The following is a 16526-nucleotide window of genomic DNA, read 5'->3' on the forward strand; positions in this document are numbered from 1 at the left end:
ATTTTATTTTTTGAGATGGAGTCCCACTCTGTCACCCAAACTGGAGTGCAATGGCGCCATCTTAGCTCACGGCAACCTCCGCCTCCCAGGTTCAAGCAATTTTCCTGCCTCAGCCTTCCAAGTAGCTGGGATTACAGGCACCTGCCACCACGTCTGGCTAATTTTTGTATTTTTAAAGGAAACAGGGTTTCAGCATGTTGGCCAGGCTGATCTCGAACTACTGACCTCAGGTGATCCACCTGCCTTGGTCTCTCCCAAAGTGCTGGGATTACAGGCGTGAGCCACCGCGCCCAGCCAAACAGTTATTTTATATATTTTTTAGTTTTTTAATTTTAAAAAAAGCTATTCTATCATAGTTTTAAGCAAAAATAGGCCATGTAACCATTATTATTTGAATATCTGTGATGATATATAAAATGATTTTTATTATGAACGTCCTCATAGAATACATTATTTTGCCAGCCTTTAAATTCCTTACTTAAAAAATTGTACACACGTTTTGATATACTGTACATTGGATAATCTATTGAATATTTTTATATCATTTATTCTCTTTAGTAGCTGAACTCACCGTAAAAATTATAGTGCCTCTTAGCACTAACATTATGCCATATTTTCTGTAACTTATTTTGTGTACCACCCTAGTTATTTTAAATATCACTGTAAATTAAGAATATTGATCTATATGAGTGCCATTTTTCTAACAAATGTTTTTACATTCTTACTATTTGCTAAGCAATTCTTATATTTTGCCAAAAGAGATTTAACTTTGTTTAGTATCTAATTTTTCTAGAAATATGACTTACAAGAGATATTGGCTGTATATCTTCTAAGTGTTAAATAAACATTCTGCCTGATTTCCTAATACCACCCTGTACCTCTCAGTGGTACAGGAAATTAATGTAAGATTAGGTTCATTTTAAGAATTGCAAATATTTTTCTACTTAACTTCACAAGAAAAATGTATTTTAGAATTGTGTATAATTGCTTGTTTTTAATTTATAATTTATTAAATGGTAAAGTTTACATGACAGAAAAAAAATTGGATAGTTACATACATTTTTCTCATGATTTTAGCTGAAGAGTTTATGGTAAATTGATCAATCCTCAGCCAATTAGACTTTGACATATACTAATAAGATCTAATTGAGGAATTATGAAGACATTTGCTCAGGAGAAAATGAACACATAATTACACCATAAAGAGGTTAAAGAATCAATGTTACCAGCTGGAAGAAGATTAGTTGAAGTCCCAATGGCATCTGTAAAGGATACTTCATAATATATCTGTGAAATAGAGCACTGCCAAGGCCAATTAAGGTATGTAGAATATTCCATTGTCAGTTGTACAAGTTCAAATTTAAATATTCATTTTCCCATCTTGCCTCTGCCCATCTTCAGGTGCTGGTGGATGGTCTCCATCAGACAGTGACCATTATCAATGGCTTCAGGTAGACTTTGGCAATCGGAAGCAGATCAGTGCCATTGCAACCCAAGGAAGATATAGCAGCTCAGATTGGGTGACCCAATACCGGATGCTCTACAGCGACACAGGGAGAAATTGGAAACCCTATCATCAAGATGGGAATATCTGGGTAAGTCATTGGCAGGAAAGCAAAGACACAGAATTGGTTTGGAAATATTAGAAAATGGTACAGGATTTACTAAGCATATATAGTTATCAATATTTATCCATTCAAATCATTGAGAAACTATTTATTCATCATTGTTGATGGAAGAAAGTTTCTTCAGGCTATAATTTCTATCCAGTGGTTAAAGCAATGATTCTCGATCTGGACTATGAATTTGAATCACCTGAGGAAGTTTTAAAGCACGTAGATGAAAGGCACACTCAGATCAATGAGACCAGAATCACATAAGTTGAAATAGTGATGAATGATACTGATAACTTTTCTGAAGACAGCAATCTTCAATTGAAGGAAAATATTGAAATTATGAAGAATATAATTTAGAGAAGTAAGAGCAGTGATAGATGTTAAGAAAAGAAATTGTCCATTTTATAATAGTGTCTTAAACACTTATTACAGATCTATATTCACTTTATTCCTTTATTATGAAAGAAGAGAATAAAGCTTAACCCATTTGTTCTTAAAACATCTCTATTAACTTAAAAAGTTGTATGTATTCAATCAAATATTCACCACATAATAATTTGAATAAATTATTTAACAGTAAAATATAAGTGTTCTATTTTGGTTTAATTACTTTAAAAAGCAGGCATGACCAAAATCAAGTGCTGTCATCAATATTAAACCAGAAGAAGAAGAAGAAAAAGAAGACGAGGAGGAGGAAAGGGAGAGGATGAATGGGGAAGGGGGAAAAGAAGGAAGAGGAATGGGTTCACTTTTAAAATCATGTGCTTCACAGTATTAGTCAGAGTGCTGGGTATTTTTAACTTTATCATGAATCACTCTTGTAGACTTTGTATTTTAAAAGTCCCCAATTATTTTTTCTAAGTAACAAGAGTTTATAATTTCTAGCTAAAGTGGATGTTCATTTCTACAGCAGTATGTGAAATAAGGATATAATGTCCTGATAATAAAAAATGTGTCTACTTAAGTAGAACTTTAGAAATAACTCCTTTCAAGTCATAATTATATGGAACGAATATTTGTGTATTAGGATGTATAAGTTACGGAAAGCAAGTAGTGGGAAAAATGCCTCTTTCTAAAATGTCTTCATCTCACAAATGAGATAATTCAAATCCTCAGGCATAATTTATAGAAAAGTGATTATCAAGCCTGAATACACAGTAGAATTAGCTACAGAACGTTAAAACATATAGACCCTTGTGGCCCAACCCCAGATACTTGAATTTAATTGGTCTAAGGTGCAGCCTGGGCTTTGGGATTTTAAAGCTCCAATGGTGAATCTAATGTACAGTGAACACTGAATACATAGTTTAGATTGGTTTTCAGTCTACAGTTAAGAAGGGGGTAGAGGAAGTATATGCTGAAAAGGAAGAGGAGAACAGAAAATTTGAAAGGGCTGTCCTTAAAATTTGGCAGAGAGAGAGGGGAAGAGGGAGGAGTTAGGGGGTTAGGTGGGGGGAAGGGGAGGGAGAAATCAAGTGGCCAACCCACCAAACAGCAGACCAACCAACTGAGAGTAAACAGTGAAGGCTTCGATCACAGACTCTTCTAACACCCAGAGCACTCATTATTTTCTAACTTTCTATGGTTTCCAAACTAAGATCAAATGAGCATGTTGGTAAACTTGCTTGAGGGGTTTACTCTCTGTGATTTCTAAACTAAGATCAAATTAGCGTGTTGGTAAAATTACTTGAGGGGTTACAAGTCAGACTCTGAAATACTGTTCTGTGTATCAGAACAGAAATACTGTTCACATTTTTGTATTTGTAAAGTCTTCATCTCAAAATTAAGAGTGTTCAAATCTCCTCTCCTCTCATAATGTGCCAAGATAGTAATAAAGATAGCTGCTAAAATACTTGAACTTTAATGTATCTGTCAAATACTGAACAGTTAAGGATGGCTAAATGCAGAGACATAAGGTAAAAAGGCTGAAGAGGATAAAATTGCTCAGGTTGTCTGGGACTCTTTTTTTTTTTTTTTTTTTTTTGAGATAGAGTTTTGCTCTTGTTGCCCAGGCTGGAGTGCAGTGGTGTGATCTTGGCTCACTGCAACCTCCGCCTCCTGGATTCAAGCGATTCTCCTGCCTCAGCCTCCCAAGTAGCTGGGATTACAGGCATCCACCACCATGCCTGGCTAATTTTTTTTTTGTATTTTTAGTAGAGACAGGGTTTCACCAGGTTGGTCAGGCTGCTCTTGAATTCCTGACCTCACGTGATCTACTTGCCTTGGCCTCTCAAAGTGCTGGGATTCCAGGCGTGAGCCACCGCACCTGGCCTTGGACTCTTGATATTACATAAAATAATAATGGTCGAGTCAGGGAGACAAGGATGTCATGTAGTGAAAATATCATAAATTATGAAGATATGCTGGGTCTACTTATAGGGCTCTCCATCTTAAGGTGATAAAGGTGCATTTCTATTGTCTTCTCCCTCTCTGGTGTTCACTTTGTTTCTTCCTTTCAAATATTGTGTTTCTTATTAAAAGTCAATATGCTACATGATGAGTGATTATTAGTAGTGAGCTAATTATAAAATTTTAAAAATCAAAACAAGTTGGAGACTATGTTAGTCTGTTCTTGCACTGCTGTTAAGAAATACCTGAGACTGGGTAATTTACAAAGAAAAGAGTTTGATTGACTCACGTTTCCACACAGCTTTGGAAGCCGCAGGAAACTTACTATCATGGCAGAAGGCAAAGGGGAGGCAGGCATGTCTTACGTGCCTGGAGCAGGAGGAAGAAAGAGACGGGGATGTCCCACGCTTTTTTTTTTTTTTTTTTTTTGAGATGGAGTCTCGCTCTGTCGCCCAGGCTGGAGTGCAGTGGCAGGGTCTCGGCTCACTGCAAGCTCTGCCTCCCGGGTTCACGCTATTCTCCTGCCTCAGCCTCCCAAGTAGCTGGGACCACAGGCGCCCGTCACCACGCCCGGCTGATTTTTTGTATTTTTAGTAGAGACGGGGTTTCACCGAGTTAGCCAGGATGGTCTCCATCTCCTGACTTTGTGATCTGCCCGCCTCGGCCTCCCAAAGTGCTGGGATTACAGTTGTAAGCCACCGTGCCCGGCCTGTCCCACACTTTTAAACAACCAGATCTCTTGAGAATTCACTCACTATCAGGAGATCAGCAAGGGGGAAGTCCACCCCCGTGATCCAATCACCTACTGTCAGGCCCCTCTTCCAACACTGGGGATTACAATTCGACATGAGATTTTGGTGGGGACACAGACCCAAACCATATCAGAGACACAATCTAAATATTGCAAAATATATTTAAGTACCAATAAGCCTGCCACATAATGATTACATTATTTAATAATCTATGACAGAAATGTTTTAATCCTTACTAATACAAAAAAAAAAAGAGTCCAATCCTTTGATGTATTCTAAAAGAGATAAAGTTCGTTGACTTCTAAAAATTCTTGAATATTTTAGGGCTATGTCTTATCATTCATTAAGTAATTAAAATTTAGCATTTACAAATTTCAACAAAAAGTACTCTTTGGGATTAAGTTTATTAAAAATGGTATTAAATACTAGCGTTTTTTAATCCACTACTACTTAACATTATGTATACTGGGCTTGAAGAGAATTCTGATACAGAGAAGATTGGATGGCTTTTTGATGGAAAACACCGTATAAGATGTAAAATTTTATGTACTTTTGAAATTGCTTTTACTATCCATTTTATAATGATTGTTTACCTGAGAAATATAGAAGATAATGTATATTCAATCACATCAATATAATTTTAAACAAATGTCCATGGTTATGTTTTTTCTGATTGTTGGGAAGTGGGCAACATGAGTAATTTTTTGTAGTATTCTTATTAAATGTTCATATGGACATTCTGAGTTATTTTATTACTATTGGATAACATATTAAAATAAGCAAAGAACAAGTCATATAGAAGCGAATTATGACAGTTTCACAAGGTTTTAGAGTCATGAAACTTGCATTAGGGAATGAGAATGGCTCCTGAAAAGATTCCTAAAGAATGGTTTATCTGAATATTTAATATTCAAAGATCTGAGTTTCTAAATGGGCTTAACTAGTCAAACCTTCCATTCCTCTTTGATGATACTGAGCATAATAGAATTCTTTATACTTTATCTACAATATAATTTCCTTCTATTTAGAACCTCTTTTCCAATGTAAAAGGTAAATAAAATTGCCCAAAAAATCATTACATCTATATACTCCACCAACTCTAATTTGCATGATTATCTTGAGATGTTTTCAAGTTTCCTAAGTATAATCTGTTAGAGAGAGAGAGGAAGTATTCTGTATAAGCATTTTGTATCAGAAGTCCATTAAACATTATATTAAATAAGAATTCCAGCAGGCCTTTGCTAAGGGGCCTGTTTTGCTTGAGAAATTCAATTACTAGATTTTGAATGCAGATATTCAGAGCCAAAATAGGAAACTGGAGTAATAGCAGTGGATGCCTTCTTTACACACCACTATTATTTTGTAGGATAGTAACGTACTACAAATTTACCAGTCATATGAACACAGTTTTTGTTTTTCTTTAAAAAACACTTCTTAATCATGAAAACATGCTTGTATATCCTCAGTTATTTTTAAAAACAGTTTTGATCCATTTTGTTAATTTTAAGTAGGTGTTAGACTGAAATTTATTACCACTGCATCTATTAAATGGAGAATTCTACAGAACAGAACTGTTTTATCATACTTAAATTATATGGTTAGATACTTATCAAGAATATAGGGATAAATAAGTTCATATTCTCTAAGAAATATTAAATAGATTACTTATTTTCAAAACTTAGATCTCTTTGTCACGTATATGCTTTTCCCATGTACAGATGCATACACATAAAGCTTCATTGTTTCCATAAATTTAAAACATTTCAAAAATCTAGAAGACAAATACAATAGTTGGCAGTTTAATTTATGGAACATTTGGATTTTCTGAATATCAAGGCATAAGCTGGACCACGTATTCTCTACTTTCTTTTTAATTACATATTCCATCAACCAGTATTTATAAAATAAAAGTTCTCAAAATCATCCTTTTGGGTTAGCCTATAATTAGTCATTGGGCAACTGAAAGCCAAGATATGGAGTCGAAAGGTCTGAATTCATGTATCTTGTTTCATTTGTTTGTTTTATAAACTTGGAGATCTGACTTTATTTCTCTGTTCCTGAAATCCTAATCTGAGAAGTAGATATAATTCCTATTGAGATATTTAAGTGAGATTATGTAAGTAAAGAAATTTTTCAAGCTATAAAGATTAGAAACATGTGTGTCATCAGTTCCCAATTTTAGAGGCATTCTCCAAATCTAGTTTAGTATGTCTTTTCAGCGAGAATAGTCAGTAATGACAATTTTCCGAATTTTTAGTCTCCCTCTATGCTTTTCAGATTCACTTTACCTCTTTTTACTTTTATTCATGATTGAAAATATCTGACAATACTGTAGATTAAGGAAATGTTACTTAAAGTTGGAGGTAGAATGTGTGCAAATCTCTGTCATAATTTCCGATTAAAAAATGGTAAATACATATTTGGATAGTGCAGTGCAGGCTGGGTCAGTGAGGCATGACTGGTAGACCTAGCTCTGTGCCAGGTGCCTTTGCAGTGCTTGTAACAAGTTATCTGTTACCATAATGATGGCCTTGTGTCCAATGAGCCATTTAAGGGGACACTGTTTAAAAATGAATGGATTGTTCTGTCCTATCTTTTCAACCATTTGTTATAGTGGTTGCACTAATTTTCCAAATCACTTAAAAATCTGTTCCCAGTATAAATATAAAACATAAATGCCATTGTGTTACAGTTCAATGGTGTACTTAGATTCTTTCAAAATATCTAGAATTTTGTCTGCATACGAAAGTCATGATGACAACCATCCTGTCACCTGCCCCTACATCTTCCATCGGATAATAACTTCTCCTTCACTTAGGACATGAATGTGATTCTTTTCCCCAATAGACGAGTATTACCCTTGCTTCTTTATGTAAACATCTGCATTCTTGCTGCCATCAGTTATTTGGGTAAAGGACCAGGCAGACATATTCAAAATAATTTTATAGATAGCTTATTGAGAAATAAAACACATCAGAATAATCTGCATCAAACACTTTCTAAAATTATCTTTGATATAAGTGGGGTAAAAATCTTTAGGACTTGTATAGAAAAAAACAATTTCCAAGGTGATTTCAGAATAAGCTCCTTATTTCTGTGAAATAGATTTTTCTGTTTATACTCCTCTTAGGCTGGATAATATTTTTAAAGTCTCATGAATTTTAATAAGTTGAGTGGATATTCCAGATCCTTTTGCATATACCGTAATGCCTCTACTAGTGAATTTTGATCACCTTTCTAAATACACATTTGTATGGTGAGATTCTCATTTTAAAAGGTCTTAAGGTTTCTTGGGACACTTTATCAGACTCAACATTGTACATAAATAGAACTGTTCTAACAAATATGGTTATGTGTTTAATATTTTTCTGAAATCTGGAAGATAAAAATAAGATGCTGTTGATAATATTGAACATATTATTGGCATATATTATTAGATAAAGGAAAACGTTATCATCTCATAAGATTTCTTATAGGCTGTAAAATAACAGTATATAGTTCTTCACAGTGTAATGTATTTTTCATCTATGAGATAAAATAGGATATATGTAATTATTCTTCTAATTTTTAAAGTATCCCTGAAACAAGATTTGTTATCAATTATACTAATATTTTCAGGTGTTTTATTTTACATTGAACTCAATGCTAAATTTTTTTTTTAATCATGTCAAGGTTGGATTTAGGTTACCTGAGGCTAAATAACTCCAAGTAAATACACATTTCTATAGTGTGTTGATAAATGGGTACCTACAAATAATTTGAATAAAATATCAGTTCCTTTTTTTAAGATGTATGTTTCTACTCTGCTCAAGTGGTAACTTAGAGGAATACTAGCATGCTTATTTTGGGAAATTTAGGGGACAGTAAATCATGCTTCTTATGTGCCTGCAGACTCCTGAGAGGCCGTGAAATGAGTAATTCAATGTTACACTCTGGAGTCAGACCACCTAGGCCGATTATACAATTTTGGTAACATAGATCTGTGTATCTTCACACAGATTCTTTAAGCTTTCTGTGCCTTAAGTTCCCGATCTGTAAAATGGGTCTAGTCACTTACTCGAATAGTATTTACCTCAATGGAGGTTGTAGGTATTAAGTGAAAAAGTCAAACAAAGGGTTTAGAGCAATGTCTGGAACATATTAATCACTCAATTATTTTATACATTTGTGATTTCTAGGTGCCTTAACATAGTATATTGGCTCTTTTCTTGAAAATTTAAAATAGCCTGTTACTTCCACTTTATAATAACGTTTTTCTGTTAGTGTATTGGTGTGTGTACTGTATTACATACATCTGTGCTTCCCAGCCTGAAATGACGAATGACTCATTTGTAAGTATAATTGAGAATGCTGATTTATGCCGTTCAAATCATGGACCTACTTATTATCACTGAGTCCTGTGCATTGTCATACGAATTGTGCCTGGAAAGTTTTTTCAGATATATATTTTTAAATGAAACGTCAGTGAAAATATGACTAGGATGTTTTCATTAGACTTAGTTTAATAAATTCACTTGATAAAGTGCATTACCTTTGGAAAGAAATAACCCGTTTTTGTCTACAGTACTTCTCTATGTCTTCTTAGACCAACTGAAAACGGTAGGATAAGCAGACTTGAAAATAGGCTTATAAGTATTAACTAAAACAGCTTATGCTGGTTAGCCATGAAAGGAAAAACCAGCTGAACCAGGAATATCCAGGAGCTTGTCAGAGATGTAGAATCTCAGAGGGCTAACCCAGATCTACTGATCAGAATCTACAGTTTAGCAAGACTCACAAATGATTCATATATACCTCCAAGATACAGCATGTTGCTTTTGATATTTGAAGAACTCTCACGAGAAAGAGGAATGAGCATCAGCATTTGTGTTTCCAAACCAGAAGGTAGAATTAGAATAACTAGAATTTACAGTGCAAATTGCAGACAGATTTATCATGAAAAAAGAGTGAGCTTTGATAAATAGGCACTCACTGTGCACCTACTACTTATTGAGGCTAGGGATAAACAGACCAAAACACAAGCATAATTACTCTCTTCTAGGGGTGAATAAACTAGTGATAAGGCTAAACATATACATTTTATAAGTATGTTGTATGACTATATGTTCAAATAGAGAGGTGCTTGCCTAGGTTGTTTTGGGAACACTAAGAAAGCTGTCTTATTCAGAGTGGTTAGGTCCAGCAAAGGCTTCTTGAGGAGCTACCTACTATTGGCTAAGTAGGTAAGGAGTTGGTCATTCAGAGAAGTGGGGCAGAAAGTCATTCCAAGCAGATGAATCTTCTGCTGAAATAGGTAGGAATGGAGAGTGGGATTCTATAAATAACTGTGTTTTTCTTGACTTTCTGACATGCAACAAAATAAAAAGCTGACCTTTATTTATTTATTTATAGACAGAATCTTGCTCTGTTGCCCAGGCTGGAGTGCAGTAGAGCAATTTCAGCTCATTGCAACCTCTGCCTCCCAAGTTCAAGTGATTCTCCTGCTTCAGTCTCTCGAGTAGCTGGGATAACAGGCATGCACCACCATCCCGGGCTACTGTTTGTATTTTTAGTAGAGACGTAGAGACGGGGTTTCACCATGTTGGCCAGGCTGGCCTTGAACTCCTGGCCTCAAGTGATACACCGACCTAGGCCTCCAAAAGTGCTGGGATTATAGGGATGAGCCACTGCACCCAGCAAAAAGCTGACTTTTTAAAATAAAAAACTCTGGAATTATATCTTGTGAATCAGTAATGCTTAATTTATATAATGTAAATATCTAATTTTGGAAGATCCTTGGAGTTTATGCAGTCTCCTAGGACACACATTTTTATCTCTGTGCCATTCATCATATAGAGCTCACTGCAGAGCACAAAACAGATGTTTATGAGTTTACAGCTGAATTGAAGTATCTCATTCTGTAGATGAATAAGCTGAGGCTGAGAACCATGATGTCACTTAAATTGGAACCTTGAATCCAGGTATACTGACCTCCCTACTGAATATGGAGCCAAATACTTATTTTGCTTCAGCAAGAAGTTCCATTACTATAATGAACCCCTGCTCATTTTGACTAATTGAAAATACTATTGAATACATACACGATATTTATAGAACAAGATAGCATGGGCTCTGGACCGGACCTCAACTATCTGATCTCTGCTCCAACATTTTCTCATGGTGTGTATTTAACTATGTTAATCAACCTTCTGTGGGCCTTAGTTGCCTTAGGTGTAAAAGCGATATAATTGTATTTACCTTATGGGATTTTTGTGAGAAATAATCAAAAATAAATTGCTTAGAACAATGCCCCATAAATATAGTCTCTTCTTATCTTCCTCTTGTTTCACTTTCTCCTATTTATCAGTATTATTACGAACGTTATCATTAATGTTTCTCGAATACTAAATTAAAAGTGATATAAAGAATGCAAATAAGTACTTAATAATAGGTCTAGCCTTGAGAATAATGTATTTTAATTGCAAGGACAGCAAAAATCACTACAATAACTTAAAACAAAAGCCCGGATCGTCTTGCACAGCTTTCAGGATGCTTATGCCCCTGGACACCATGAAGATACTCATTCTATGTGTTTCACTTCTGCATACTATTTTCCAGGTAGCTAATTTAGTCGATGTTGACTTTGGGAGAGAACTACTAGAATGTTAAAATGTCTTGGCAAATAAATTTGGTTTGCTTGAGTTAACTAGCTTAATTATAGGCTGCAGTGAAATGATCATTCTGGCAAAAAGATACAGTGCTGACAGGCTGTCTGAAAGGTTCATTCACCATCTATGCCTTTTCAGGAGTCTAGAGCAAGAGTAGAGCATAGACTCTGGCTTCTAGAAAAAATTCTGTCCATTTCCAAATGAAAATAATGTTTGAGATAAGTATGCGCATTTCTCCGATGCACTTCACCAATATATTTTGATCAGACAGTGAATGGGCCTATTGTAATTGCCATTTAAATGCTTTATAATGATATTAATATGCAGCTTGGAAGATGTCTGTGAAAACTCCTGTGATTTAGCAGAGAAATTCAGAGAACTTCAGCTGCACGAATTAATAAATAATAACAGTCAACCAACATTTATTGGGGGTTCCTTAAGTGTTTAATGTGCTTTATATCATTTAATCTTCAAAACAACTAATATGTGAGGATATAGATTATTATTTTTATGATTAAGCCCTATTTTTGGCTGCAGAAATTAAGGATTAGAGAAAGTACAACTTTCCCTGGGGCACACGGTGAGACTGGGTAATGGATGTGTTGACTAACTTATTATGATAATCATTTCACAATATATCCCTATATGAAAGCAAACAAAATTGTAATGGTTGAATAAATATCACATTTCCTGTTTTAAGGAACATACCCCCAAAATAAAAAAATAAAAATAAAAAAAAACCTAAACTAAACTAATCAAACAGTGGAGCTAGGACAGGAAACCAGAGCTGCCTAACTAACCAGCCTGTGTTCCTTGCCACTATGGTCCTGGTCAGCCATTCCTTTCACAGGCAATGTGAAACTTAGCGATCTCTGCATTTAAACTGTAATATAGTGCTTGTATATAAGATGTTGGTATTTTATTTTATTTATTTATTTTTTATTTTTATTTTTTTGAAACCGAATCTCACTCTATCACCCAGGCTAGAGCGCAGTGTCCCAATCTCTGCTCACTGAATCTCCGCCTCCCAAGTTCAAGCGATTCTCCTGCCTCAGCCTCCTGAGTAGCTGGGATTACAGGCACCTGCCACTGTGCCAGCTAATTTTTGTATGTTTAATAGAGGTCGGGTTTTGCCATGTTGGCTAGGCTGGTCTCGAACTCCTGACCTCTGGTGATCCACTAGCCTCGGCCTCCCAGAGTGCTGGAATTACAGGCATGAGCCACTGCACCTGGCCTTTTTTCTAATTTTCAATACAAAAATTGAGGCTCAGGATCTTACCTACGATCACAGAGATTAAAAGATAGATGATCTTGGTCTTTAATGCTATTGTTGGTGTTGCTGTTTTCAATTTTTAAAGAAAGCACTATTTACCTACTATATTAGTTTGCTAGGGCTGCCATCATAAAATACCATAAACTGGGTGGCTTAAACAACAGAAATTTACTCTCTCACAGATCTGGAGGCCAGAAGTCCAATATCAAGGGGTTGGCAGGGTTAGCTCCTCCTCTGAGGGAGGTGAGGGAACAGCTTGCTCCAGGACTCTCTCCTTGGTTTGCAGGTGGTCATCTTCTCCCTGTGTTGCTTTATATCATCTTTCTTTTGGTGTGTGTGTGTGTGTGTGTGTGTGTGTGTTTTGATGGTATTGCTTTGTCACCCAGGCTAGAGTGCAGTGATGTGATCATAGCTTACTGCAAGGTCCAACTCCTGAGCCCATGGATCCTCTGTCTCAGCCTTCTGAGTAGCTGGGACTGCAGGTGCATGTCACCGTGCCCAGATAATTTTATTTTATTTTTTTAATTTTTGTAGTGATGGGTCTCACTTTGTTGTCCAGGTGGGTCTTGAACTCCTGAGCTCAAGCAGTCCTCCTACCTCAGCCTCCCAAAGTGTTAGGATTATAGGCATGAGTCACTGTGGCTGGCCTTGTTTTTCATTTTATATGGCATTCATTTTACAAAAAATTTATTTGTTTAGAATCCACTTTACTCTGGTATGACCTCATATTAACTATATACAAAGACCCTGTTTCCAAATATGGTAACATTCTGAGACATTAGGGGTTGGAACATGAACATATGAATTTGGGGGGGACAAAATTATATTCATAACAACTAGTAGGCAAGTACTTTATAAAGTTATGACATTAAAAGTTATTTGCTATCGCTGGGGTGTTGATAGGGTTGTGTCTGGTAAGCAAGAATAAGGATGATCTTGTAAGAAAGAGAGTGTCTTCTAAGAATTGTGCATCAACCTTCATTAACTCAGAAAATACGCTTGAATCAAACGACTACTTATATATGACGCTCTGCAATCATTTATTTACATTCAAAACTCCAAGGAAACATTTTCAGAATTATTCTATCCTAGATAGCAAATGAACCAAAGACACTTTAAGAATCAGTCTCCCACCCCGTCCCCAAAGAAATGTTTGGCCTTAAAAATCATGTCCTACTTTCAAACTCCATATAGTAGTTTATTCTGCATTAGGCACCATTTAACACTATCAACATCATGTAATTCTTGAGATATAGTAATTATTTATTAAAAACTGGATTCCAGCAAACATGCATTCTAAACAATGATGGATAATTTTTCTATTGGCAAAGAAAAGAGCTTTCCCAGAGCTAAAACAGCTTTCCCCAATTAAATCTTGAGGTTGAATTGCTAATTTCATTTGGATTATACTAGTATCTGCTTGAAAATGGCAGGTTTCGTTAGTTCTCCCAGTATTCTTCAGAGAAGGTTAAGAAACACATTCCCTCCACTTCAGATATGAAAACTGAGTTGCCCAGGGCGAAGTCGTTGTTTATCTTATGCACTTAGAAAGCATAATTATTCATTCTATACGCACAGTGACTATCTCGTTTGTGTATTTTTCAGCTTTGTTACAGTATACAAATTGGAAAACAGAGCTGTGTATGACAGCCTAGAGCAAGAGAAAAAGACTGTGAATTTATCATAAAGTCATTCAGGCTCTTTACCTTCAGCCTGGAACAAACAAGTATTTGATAAAAGAAACCAAACCAATACAAAAGAAACGTCCAGTCCCTTTGAAAATATTTTGTGATTATGACATAGCAGGAATATCCAATGAGTTTTTCACATGATATGTTAAATAAAAAGGTATGATTACACATCTTTAATATGACAGTTTTTTCTTGAAATATTAATAAAATTATTGCACTTTAGCTTTACTTAATATAAGCAGGAATGCCAATGATGTTGGTTTCAAATTTTAAAATCAAAACCAAAATATCATTATTCAGGTATATTTTATGTTAGGATTTGGGATAACTGACTGTGAAATAAGACACAGGCACATGTACACACACATACTCTCTCAACTCTTACTACACACTAACTATTAATCTCCCCCCAAATACTATCGAACCTATGGATATTTAATGGAATTTAATCTATTTCTTAGCTTATTCAATTGAAGTGCAGAGATGTTTGGCATTTTTACTAAAATCAAGTATCATTGCCAATAGTAATCGCCATACACTGAGTACTTACCTGGTAAGCACTTTTTGTGTCAATTACTGTAACAAGATCTTGCGAGGTAAGAGACCAGCCTTTTTCCTTGGCTTTATGTCCCACTAGTCTTTGCTTTCTCTATTATACCACATTTAAGAAGATATCATAGTTTTTGATTATAGGTGAGTTGTCTGAGGGGTTTATTTTGTCCTGTTAAATGTTGGCTCTCATCAGCTAGGAAAGTGCCTTGACTATTGAATGTACTTAGTGAGTACTTGTTAACAGATCTACCAAATTGTGGAATTTAGTGAACATTGGAATATGCAGCTATAATTAGGTTTACAATTTATAAACAATAATGTTTATTATCTTAATTTATATTTAATAATATTGAGACAATATTGAGAAATACTGCATGTACCTACATCTATTAGAAATCAAACTGTCCAAAATGGCATGTGTGGGAGCACATGAAAAGCCTAGGATTTCTATAGGAGAGAAAACAACAGAGTTTGCAGCAACAGGGAGATGAGAAGGAGGCTGGGAATACTGGCTGTAGCAGCAAAGCTTATCCTCCCTTCAGACCTGGAGGCAGCTTGATGCTGCTGAGCGTAATGGCAATGGACTGGTGCCAAAGGCATGGATGTGTGGCAGTCTCCAATCCGAGCTGGACATGGGTCCATGCGGTCAGTAGTCTAGATGGTGGTTTCCTCTGTTGAAGGGTCATGGCTAGAAGAGGATACAAAGAAGTTTTAGAAGTGTTGACAATTCTTTGTTTCTTGACTTAAGTGCTTCTTACACTTGTGCAAATGCATCAAGCTGTATGTTTATGTGTGCTTTTTTCCTATGTATATTAAAATTCAGTGACAAGTTGTAAAAACAAATTAATCAGACTTGGAATCAAGGTACACCTCTGATGGAAGAGGAATGAAAGAAACCAGGAGCTATTATTGGAATAGCTGCCTAGTACCAAAGATAATTGTGGGAGAAAACCAGTGGGCCAGGTGAAATGGTAACCAGGGAGCTTAGCAAAGGGTCTTAAGAGACTACTTGCAACATATAGGGACATTATGTTACTCTTTATGTAAATTCAGCATGATATAAGTACATGGGATCTACTCACACTTAGTACATAGATACTTAGTATAGCACATAGTATTATTTGCTGATGAAGAGGGTATTTCTAAATAAATATGTTCGGTTGTCATTGCCTCCGGTTTGAAAAGAAATGAATGCATATGAAACAGGCATCATGGTTTGCAATTGGCATGCACAGGGACTGACGGGTAAACCAAGCTGTGGCTACTCCTACTTGCTTTTGATTTTTGTGTTTGTTAGTATTATTGTTGTTGCTGTTGTTCTATCTGCAGGATGAATGCATAAATTTATTAATCTTTTTTTTGTATTATAATTGCCATCTATGTATAATTGACGCTAACAGAGAAAATTTCCATGTCTATAATATCTACCAATTAAAATTGAGAAAATATAGAAACAGGCAAAAACATGAAAAGGAAACTCAAACAAAATATATAAAATTCTGTTTACATGCATACAAATGTAAAATGAAAAGAGAAATACAAATTAATCCTCTATGGGGATACTATATCTCACCAATCAGATTGGCAAAGACCTAAAAGGTTGATTATACACTCTTTTGGCAAGAATTTGGGGAAACAGCATTCTC

The 16526-nt window shown here is 35.5% G+C and overlaps 1 protein-coding gene across 1 annotated transcript in view; it reads left to right on the forward strand.

Annotated features, from left to right (window-relative positions):
• Positions 1-16526, forward strand: part of CNTNAP2 (contactin associated protein 2) — a 2266356-nt gene that overhangs the window by 712694 nt on the left and 1537136 nt on the right. Inside the window, 1 exon segment of the mRNA NM_001133793.1 lies at positions 1402-1595. Within this exon segment, the coding sequence (NP_001127265.1) occupies positions 1402-1595 (194 nt within the window).

Source organism: Pongo abelii, chromosome 6, assembly GCF_028885655.2.
Source record: "Pongo abelii isolate AG06213 chromosome 6, NHGRI_mPonAbe1-v2.0_pri, whole genome shotgun sequence".
Classification (NCBI taxonomy): domain Eukaryota; kingdom Metazoa; phylum Chordata; class Mammalia; order Primates; family Hominidae; genus Pongo; species Pongo abelii.